Source organism: Ursus arctos, unplaced genomic scaffold (assembly GCF_023065955.2).
Source record: "Ursus arctos isolate Adak ecotype North America unplaced genomic scaffold, UrsArc2.0 scaffold_18, whole genome shotgun sequence".
Lineage (NCBI taxonomy): Eukaryota > Metazoa > Chordata > Mammalia > Carnivora > Ursidae > Ursus > Ursus arctos.
In genome coordinates, this window is record NW_026622852.1 from 26459979 (window position 1) to 26470842 (window position 10864).

Here is a 10864-nt window from a genome sequence, read left to right on the forward strand (position 1 = left end):
TCCCACTCTCCGTGCTTGTATTCCCTCTCTCGCTGGCTGTCTCTCTCTATCAAATAAATAAATAAAATCTTTAAAAAATAAATAAATAAAATAAAATCTTAAAAAAAAATAATAGTTACATGCCATACCACCAAATGTCCAGAAAAGAGCACTAATTTTTTTCTCTTTAAAGTTAAGAAAAATTAATTTAAAAAACAATATTAATGTTCAGTTTTTTAAAAATCTGGGGGCTTATTACATGGGTGTGTTTAGTTTGTTAGAATTCAAATTGTACACTTAAGATATCTGCACTTTTTTATGTGTATTATAAGTACTATATATTTTTAAAATACTGCTTACGATTATAGCTGGGGGAAAATGTAACTAGAAATACAAATACTTTTAATAAAGATAATACAATTTTGAGAATTTGTGCACTTTTTAAGCCACTTGTAGATTTTATGTTTGTTTGACCAATATTGAAAATTTTATATTTCCATATGTAGTTTGAGTAGTTCTGTGTTCATGGAATCATTTAACCTTGAAATGAAAATGAAATTAATGAAATGACCCTCTTTTTTAGAATTTTTGTCTATGTTCTCTCAAGATGAAGTTGCAGCAAGGAGTGTAGGAGGCATTTCCTTTTGGTTTTTTGGATCACATTTCTATAGGTAATATTACATTTCCAGATCTCTGTTACTTTGCTACTTAACAGTGTGAATTAACATATCAAGAATCTTCCCAAGTCATTACGTTTTGTATGTTTGGTTTGGTTTGCTTTGGCTTTAATCTGAGAGCTCTACAAGTTGCGAAAAAGTATGTATGGCTTTATAATATAATAAAATCAAATTTTCCATACATTACTCCATAAGCAGAATTACAACTTCAAACATTTATGGCATAATTGGGTTATCAGAGAATCCTAAATCTCAAAAGATCATCTAACACAATTTTTCATCAAAGACAGAGACCTCTCTAGGGGCGCCTGGGTAGCGCAGTCCTTAAGCGTCTGCCTTCGGCTCAGGGCATGATCCTGGCGCTCCGGGATCGAATCCCACATCAGGCTCCTCCGCTGGGAGCCTGCTTCTTCCTCTCCCACTCCCCCTGCTTGTGTTCCCTCTCTCGCTGCCTGTCTCTTTGTCAAATAAATAAATAAAATCTTAAAAAAAAAAAAAAACAAAGACAGAGACCTCTCTAAATCATCCCTGACAGATGTTCATCTGACCACTTTAGGAACATTTCTTCTAATAGGGACTTATCTTGCTCTTTTATTTGGTGGTTTAATTATAAAGTACTCTGTCTCTCTCTAAAGTCTACCCATGTATTAGTACTCCACTATTCTAAACACTTTATTTATATTCTCTCAGTACTCCTAACTACCTTAAGATGTAGATTCTATCAGTCCCATTTTATAGATCAGAAGACTGAAGCACAAAAGGGAAAGTCGCCTAAGGTCACACAGTTGGTAAGCAGAAAAACCCAGCCCTTGATCCCACATGTTTAGCCACTACCCAGTATTTCCTCTTTATACTAAACAGAGCCTTTCTTATGACAGAAACCTATCTTCAGGTTGAATTTGCTCATCGATTTTTTGGGTATGCTGTTCCACTAGTTAAGAATTCACATAACTCTTCTGTTATCCAGCCCACATTTCTCTGAATTGCTTACATGAATGTCTTTAAGAGATTTTTAAAGATATCTCCCTTAAATCAACATATCCAGGGGAGCCTGGGTGGCTCAGTCAGTTGAGCGACTGACTCTTGATTTCCGCTGGGGTGGTGATCTCAGGGTCATCGGACTGAGCCCCACATGAGCCACCACCCCCCCTGCCGTGGGCTCCATGCTCCATGGAGTCTGCTTATCCCTCTCTCTCACCTCTCTTTCTCTCAAATAAATAAACTGTTTTTAAAAATTAAAATAAATAAAATAAAATCAAGGTATACAATACCTATGACAGTCTCCTGATGTACTAATTGCATAAAGCCTTCAAAAAAGAAAATGAGATCAGTTTGGCCCTTTTTTAAAAAATAAGCTTTTCATTGAAGTGTGACATACAACAATAAGTATGTGCTGAAGTCTGAATTTTCATGAAGCGGACATATCTGGGTAACTACAACTAAAATAAGGAAAGAAAACATTGCCAGTGTCTACGGGCGGTCTACGCAAGGGCTGACTGTCCATGACCCATGGAAAGACTTAGCGCCAAGGCTGTGCTTAGTAATAGACACAATGGTATTGATTAAGCATGTTAAACTAGCTCTCTGAAGCCTTTAGACTGTGGAATACAGGGAGGGTTGGCCAGTTGGGAGCAAACTGGAAAATGAGGCACAAACACATAGACAAAACAGATATGCCATAGAAGGTAAAAGAAGCCGGCTGTAGGCAAAGAATCCAGTGCCTGACTTGCCTTGGATCCTGAACAACTTCAACCCATGTGAATTCTTTAAAACTCCTCTGTTTCTTAAGGTGCCTGGTTCCTTGCAGTCAGATGATACTAACACCAAAACTATAAACCAGGATGGATCTCCAACCCCATTATTTTAACTCCCAACTCCAACCAACTGGTAGTGGCCGCCTAGAGAACTGTGTGGAAAATGACTCTGAGGTGAGTTCAAAGGAAAAAACGCATGGTATCGGCTGTGTTGTTTTGTGGGGAGGATGGAAGGAAGGCAGGGACGGTGCCCCGTACTTGCCATTCCTGCCCTTAGCCGATTTCATGAAGAAATCAAGACGTGGAAAACACTGAGCCACTAACCACCATATGAAGCTGGATATTTCTGTTAAATAAATATCCTTTTGTTAACCGTTCCCCTGACCTCACTCTATATCTCAGGCACGACACTTTTAATTGCCAGAACCTCTTGAGTACATAAAGATAAAACACACCTTACAAACCAGATATCACTGCATAAGCCAGATGGTTGATAGCCCAACCAAGTCACAGAGGCACCTCCCCAGAACAGACCGAACTGCGCTTGTCGCACTGATGACGACACAGATGGGAAAGCAATTCCTTCCCCTTTGGGAAAAGCATGTAAGGATTAAGGTTACGTTGAAAATATTTCAGTAACATCCTAAACTCTATGTGTCAACTTCAGGTTTGCAAGAGCACGAGCCTGAAAGATATGCTTACAAAGGTAGTGATTAAGATACTCATAACAAGAAAAAAAGTCTCTTGAAATTCATATTTCGGGACCATTTAATCACTCTTCATATCCTCAATTACTAATCAGTTTATAATGTCAGCCAATCAGCCTTTTAGAGCACGTCTGGTGGTGGTGAGCCATCCCTATGCCAGCTCTCCCAATTAGAGAAGAAAAGTACGAATAAATACATGACTGTGTGTTTGTTTTGTGAAATATTGCCCTTTTGGGGATTTTCAAGTGCATTTTTCTTTATGAACTATGAAAGTATCATATTTCAAAGCAGCAAATAATTTTATTTCTTATCTGTCTGCTAGGGAAATGATGTAAGCCAGAGAGAGAGCTCAGCCATCCCTGACTAATTGGAGTTCAGAAAGTTTAATTTGCACAGCTATTCCCGAAGAACTGGAAAAGCATTTAGAACTAGTTTATCTTTAACTTTGACTCTGTTATAAAAAGTTAGATCAACAAAATTATGTTCTAAAATAACCGCTCATGAAAGAGTTATATGAGAAGGATGTTCTTCTGGACTTGAAAGGACCTGGTTAAGATCAATAGCACTCAAAACCAGCAACAAGCCTTTGGAGACATTTCATGATTTCTCAATATAGGCTGACGAACCAGCCAAAGGACTGGTCCAAAACCCCTGGAGCTGAGGAATAGCCCACAGCTGGTAGTCAGCGTGAAGCGAAGAATGAAGGTGGGGTCCCACATGGACATTCCTTTAGAGCACTGAAGTGGGCTTCTTCATACCTCTGTGAATGCTTAAGATACACCCAAATACATGGGGTGCCTGGGGGGCTCAGTCAGTTAAGCATGCAGCTCTTGATTTTGGCTCAGGTCATGATCTCAGGATCGTGAGACTGGGCTCTGCTCTGGGCCCTACCCCACCCAAAGAAAGAAAGAAAGAAGGAGAAAGGAAGAAAGGAAGAAAGGAAAGAAGGAAGGAAGGAAGGAAGGAAGGAAGGAAGGAAGGAAGGAAGGAAAGAAAGAAAGAAAGAAAGAAAGAAAGAAAGAAAGAAAGAAAGAAAGAAAGAAAGAAAAGAAAAGACTTCCAAATACACATAATTAACGTCTATAAATCCTAAGCCTGAATATAAGCCACAGCCTCTCTCTTCTCATGACTCCGTGTTCCTACCCTGCAATGAATCTAACCCAACCTGTCACATCATGTCTGCTTTTCTTCCCCACCCTGCTTCCTGTCTCTAAATTCGGGTATCCCCTAAGGATCACACCTCTCCTGCTGGCCTTCTACATATTCCGTCCTTCAGAATTTCATTTACTCTCAAGCCTTCCATTTTGACTGCTGTGTAGATAATTCCTTGGATGCAAACTCTAGCCTCATCTTTCTTCCTAGTTCTAGGCCCATATCCCAATTGCCTGCTAGATCTTTCCTCACCTCAAACTCTATATATAAAATGTAGTTCGGTTTTTTCCTCTTGACTTCCCCCTGTCTGTCAATGGTACCAACTTGCCACTTTCATTCAGACTCAAAATCATGGAGTCATATTTTCATCTTCTTTTTTTTTTTTTAAGATTTTATTTATTTATTTGACAGAGATAGAGACAGCCAGCGAGAGAGGGAACACAAGCAGGGGGAGTGGGAGAGGAAGAAGCAGGCTCATAGCGGAGGAGCCTGATGTGGGGCTCGATCCCATAACGCCGGGATCATGCCCTGAGCCGAAGGCAGACGCTTAACCGCTGTGCCACCCAGGCGCCCCTATATTTTCATCTTTTCTCTGACTTTTAATATGCAATGTCTCAACTTCCTCAAAATGGTTTTGGGATTTTTGTTTTGTTTTGGGGGGTTCTTTTGCATCTACTCTTCCTTCCTGTTCCTACAATTCCTATCATCACTACCTTAGTTCATCTTATTTCCTTAATTCTGAGATGGATATATTTTTATGATTTTCACACCTAAAGTCAAGATTTATCTTATAATCAATGTATGCATTTAATGTAGAGGATTTTTTATTACAAACTCTGTTATGTCAACAGTGTCTTAGAATTGAGAAAATATGGCATCTTAGACCTAAATTACTGTGTTTCTAGTTGTCCTTCCTGCCTGCGCTCCCTTGCTTTTGTCATCTGTCCTGCACACTATTGCCTGGTGAATCCCCTTAAAGGACTGCTTTCATTAAGTTTCTTTGCTTAAGAACAACTTCAGGGGCTCCCCACTCCCTGCTAGGTAAGGTATGCCTGAGACATCACCTTTGGATTGAAAGTCCCCCACAATCCCATCCTGACCTGTTCCTGTCGCCAACATTTTCCCCTACCCAGATCCTTTTGCCCTGAATAGATCTTCTCCGCCTCACTTTGTGTCATTCCCCACAATAAGAAGGCTCTCATCCCTCCTGCTGCTTACATACTACTCACGCTTCCGGTCCTACCTCTGTTGTAAAACCTAATTTGAACACCCTATCCCTAAAAAATCTCTTCTTCCTCTAAATACCTGTAGCAGTTGTACTTGTCTTGATTACTACTCATTTCATACTTAATTACCTGCCATCATTGAATGTACATATTTATGACTGTAAAGTAATAGATCTGATGTTTCATAAGAAAATCAGTCACATAAGTTACTCTCTATGTCCTATTTTTCCCATCAGATCATAAATTCCTTGAAGTTCATTCTGTTAGGTATACTTGTCTCCCTGGTAGTTCCTTGAATCATGACATATGTAAGACATACAGTCTAATAAGCATCAAGTGAAATGGGCAATCATATCTCTTATCATAGAGTCATTGCTGGGCACCTGGCTGGCTCAGTCAGTAGAGCAGGTGACTTTTGATCTCAGGGTTGTAAGTTCGAGCCCCACGCTGGGTGTAGAGATTACTTAAGAGAAACGAAATCTTTAAAACAATAAAAAGAGTCATTGCCATCCCTGTTCTGTTCTCTATGACTGGTTCAAGTCACTTGGATTCAGCTCACCCATCTAGCTTCCTCCAGCACCCAAACTTACGATCGGACTAGTACAGCACTGTTGCTCAGATTTTGTAATGGATCAAGGGTAAAACAGCATGGTGAGTTGAAGAACAGGAAGAAATGTAATGGTGTTATAGGATCGATGTGTGGAGGCAGAAAGTAAGGAGATGCAGTTAAGATGTGGGGTAAGGCCAGCTCGGCGAGGGCCTCGGACGATGTCCTGCCGAGGAGGTCAGGCTTTCTTCCTCCTCCCCAGAATTGGCAAATGTTTAAATCAAGGGAGTGACATGATCAGACTTGCTTAATTACAACTGTGGAAGATGGGTTGGAAAGAGGGGTAGAACTAGAAGAAGGCAGACCAGTTAAGAATCCTATTCCGGGGGGCGCCTGGGTAGCGCAGTCGTTAAGCGTCTGCCTTCGGCTCAGGGCGTGATCCCGGCATTCCGGGATCGAGTCCCACATCGGGCTCCTCCGCTGGGAGCCTGCTTCTTCCTCTCCCACTCCCCTGCTGTGTTCCCTCTCTCACTGGCTGTCTCTCTGTCACATAAATAAATAAAATCTTTAAAAAAAAAAAAAAGAATCCTATTCCGGGACCTGAGTTAGGATGGTGGTAGTGGGAATTAAGAGGAGAGAATCAAAAGAATGTGGAGAAAGAATGGACAGAACTTGATGGCAGAGACGAGATCGAAGGGACGATGTAAGAGAATGAGGTTTCTATTTCAAAGCAGCTGGGTGGCTGCCAGTGCTGCTATCTGAAACAGAGGGGAGGCCGTGGAGGCGGTGATAAGGATCTCTGGGGCGGCTGCGTTGAATCTGCAGTGCCTAAAGGTCATTTTCATTAGACTGGGGACCTGGAGAGTGATGTGGGTCGGAGATACGTATTGCGATAGGCATAATTCACCCAACGAAATTCGTATCTATTTTGAAATACACTGCGCACTCTTAGCCCAAGGCACCCAGCTACATTTCTTGTTCTACCCGTTTCGCCGGACTCTTTGAATGCTCCTGATGCCCAGTTTGTTATACTTGTACTCTTGGCCGGTTCAGAACTCTTTTTATAATATTCTGCCTGTAACGGTTTTCTAAGTCCTAGATGATTATACTCTTAGACATTATTAAATTTAATTTTATAGGGTGTAAAACCCTGTGGAAACCCAGGGACGTCAGGTTACGGTGTGTTATGTTAAACATTCTGGGGTGCTTTCCTGGCCACGTTCCCTCTTTCTCCACTCACTTTTTCTGACCACCCAGGCACCCAGTCTTTCCTGCTCTCCGGCTGCTCTTCTCTTAACCTCTTCCTTTCACTGTGGTCACTGCCTCATCCTGGAAACCTTCTTCTTCCCACGTTTCCATGACATCTCCTGATTTCCTGCCTATCTGCCACCTCTGGCTGCTGTACTTGCTCAAACCGCTACTTAAAAGTTCATGTTTTCTCAGAATTCCCCACTTAGCTTTCATCTCCCTTTAGTATCCTCCCCGCGTAACTTCAACCACCTGCACAGCTTAACAAACAAACATTTTAAATTATTGCTAACTCTGAAACTCCACCCTAGTCTTCTCAGTCCCGACCCAAATAACTAACTCCTTTTAAAGGCGCTGAGGAGGCTCAGTCGGTTAAGGGGCTGCCTTCAGCTCAGGTCATGATCCCAGGGTCCTGGGATCGAGCCCCTTGTCCGGCTCCCTGCTCAGTGGGGAGCCTGCTTCTCCCTCTCCTCCCTGCTTGTGCTGTCTGTCGCTATCTCTGTCTCTCTCAAGCAAATACATAAAATCTTAAAAACAAAAACAACTAACTCCCTTTAGGACACCTGCGTTTGGCTGTGTTCCACAGGTGCCTCAAATCAACTTGCCCGAGTGAACTTTTCTTCTCCTCCATAAACTTGGGGTTTTCTGCTCTAATTCTCAGTGAATTGTATCATCAACCACCCAGTAACTGGGAGACTTCTGTGACTTCTCCATTAGCTCTCAAATTCAGTCTGACATGAGATCCTATCAATTTTACATTTCAGATGAGCATTTTGCTAGGAGAGAATACGGTGTGATTGAACATAGTAAGGGAGTGAGAATAACATACAGAGGAGACTAGCCCAACAGGAGAAAAGTTTTGTTGAGGAATATTGGAAAATACAGAAGTATTATTAAGGGGAAGAGAACCTTGAAAGGTAACTTAAAAATCACATACAGTATTTCGGGGTTGATGCGGTCACAGGACCACAAAACATTAGGCAGATGGATGAAATGGTAATTTCAAGGCGCATTAAAAAAAATCAGTCACATGAAAAGTGGGAGTCAGACAACTATTACATTTGTAACTAGAGACAGCCAAATCTTAGATTTCATTGAGGACATGAGGAAGAAAAAAAAACTAAGAAGTTCCAACTTAGAACTCAGGAAGTCTGACCTTGAATTTAAATGTCAGTACAAGTGCTACAAAAAATAAAGATAATAAATTCTCGCCCAAGAAGGCAAATCGAGATTAGGCATTAGTGATACAGGTAGAAGTCGACTGTGTTGAAAATAATTGCAAGAATGACCTTATTTGATTGAAAACTGCTTACAAACCATTCCTTAACTATAGACGATCTTTTTTTTTAATATTTTATTTTTTTAAGTAATCGCTCCGCCCAATGTGGGGCTCGAACTCCCAACCCTGAGATCAAGAGCCGCATGCTCTACCAACTCAGCCAGCCTGCTGCCCCTAGATGGTCTTTAAATATATATAAATATTTTTTTTAAATCACCAAATTGAAATGTGATGCTAATTGCCTAAAACATCTGGATTTCCTTATGCCTCAATAAAAAATTTAGGTTAAATAAGTTTCATTATAATATAGCACACTATATGACATAGTTATATTTCGATAAACACGATAATTGCCATTACCACTGGATACTAATTAACTCAGAGTAAACACGCTCCTCTCCCGCAGGCAGCTGGTGTAGTTAAATAATTGGGAGAGAAAGAAGCATTAGCTGGGCCCCTCTATACATGAAGTTTCAAAAGCAAAGAAGAAAGTAAAAACAGTTGCCATGAACATCACACGTTTGGAAATAAACTCCATTTAGGAAGCAGAAGATTCAAAAAGTAAAAGCAACCCCACTTTATCTGATGAAAGCATGAGGAATTTGAGGGAAAGAATTCAGCTTTCAGTTTAGACCAGGAGTTTCAGCGCAGTAACAGAGAAACAAATAGCAACCACAGAATGACTAACATGGGTTAGCAGTAAAAAGAAGGCATTTTTAAAAAGATGGATGGGATAGACTTAAACCAAAGCTTTCCTCTTCTTCCTGTAGTTTCCCTGTTTTTTGTTTGTTTTTTTTTTTTTTTTCCGGATTTCAGTTTTCACAGTGAAGGGCTATTGACTTGCTAAATGACTTACGTGAGGTCCTTGAAGGCACAACTTCCAGTGAGGATACACACTGATTTCCATCCCGTAGCAGAAGCTCTGTAGAAAAGCCCTGTACCCGGTGTTGTTTGAATTAATGAACAGGGCAGCTGTTTGTTCTCTTGGCTTGGCTGCCACAGAGCAGTCATCAATAGGCATCTGAATTCCAGTCGAAATCTTGAGCCCCGCCCCTCTGAAAAGGAAGACCAGGGGAAAAAAAAAAGTGATTCTAAATTCTTCCTGTATTCCTGGACAGTAGCTTGAAAGTAGAGCAGTCAGTTTCTGAGTGTGACTTCCCTGTTTCTACCATTTGATTCTATTTTCCACTAGGAAAATTATTTTCTTCTGAGTTTCTCAAAGATAGAAACAAAAATCTACAAATCAAAAATCTCATTTGTCTTTTTCACACACAGGTATATTCAAAACACTTACTGACATACTACTTTGACCAAAAAGTAAACTAAGGAAATTAAACTAAAAATAAACTAAAACTAAAAAAATTAAAAATTTTAGGGGCACCTGGGTGGCTCAGTCGTTAAGCGACTGCCTTTGGCTCAGGGCGTGATCCCGGAGTCCTGGGATCGAGCCCAACATCAGGCTCCTCTGCTGGGAGCCTGCTTCTTCCTCTCCCACTCCCCTTGCTTGTGTTCCCTCTCTCGCTGGCTGTCTCTCTGTCAAATAAATAAATAAAATCTTTAAAAAAAAATAAAAATTTTAATTGAGGGGCGCCTGGGTGGCTCAGTCGTTAAGCGACTGCCTTCGGCTCAGGGCGTGATCCCAGTGTTCTGGGATCGAGCCCCACATCAGGCTCCTGTGCTGGGAGCCTGCTTCTTCCTCTCCCACTCCCCCTGCTTGTCTCTCTCTCACTGGCTGTCTCTGTGTCAAATAAATAAATAAAATCGTTAAAAAAAATTTTTAATTGAAAATTTTAACTAAAATTAAAGGAGGATTTAAGATTTTTTAATAGTCACTGACCTCAGCATATTAGAATCCTTAGCTTCACAAGACTGAAGGAAAAGTCAGCATTGCTGCATTTTTGTCTAAGCTACATTACAATAGAAAACTGTTGCTACATTTTATAAAGGATGTACCTTGCACTGTTGATGCTCAGGGACTCTCACAGCCAGACGGGTAGCAAAGGATATAGGCTGATCATCTGCTTTTTTCCATTCGATTGGCATATGTTCATTTGAACACATCACCAGCCTAGCCTTATCGACTATACAACTTTCCACTGTACTTAAGGAACACTTTCTGCTGCTCTTTATAAATCTAAATGACCAGTGGGAGGCATATACACTAGCCTATGCTAGCAGATTTACTGAACCAGAGCAGGCTAGCACAAATCAAAAAATGAAATTGATTTAAAGAATCCCAATCAAATAAATAAAATCAGAAATAAAAGAGGAGAAATAACAACCAACACCACAGAA

The 10864-nt window shown here is 40.7% G+C and overlaps 1 protein-coding gene across 2 annotated transcripts in view; it reads right to left on the reverse strand.

Annotated features, from left to right (window-relative positions):
• GNE (glucosamine (UDP-N-acetyl)-2-epimerase/N-acetylmannosamine kinase) overlaps positions 1-9618 on the reverse strand; it is a 45270-nt gene extending 35652 nt beyond the window's left edge. Inside the window, exon 1 of one of the 2 annotated variants that reach the window (XM_044386810.3) lies at positions 9426-9618. In XM_044386810.3, the coding sequence (XP_044242745.2) occupies positions 9426-9590 (165 nt within the window). In that variant the 5' untranslated portion in view covers positions 9591-9618. The remainder of the gene's footprint in view (positions 1-9425) is intronic. The other variant, XM_057313588.1, reaches the window with a different exon arrangement.
• Between the last annotated feature and the right edge of the window lie 1246 nt (positions 9619-10864).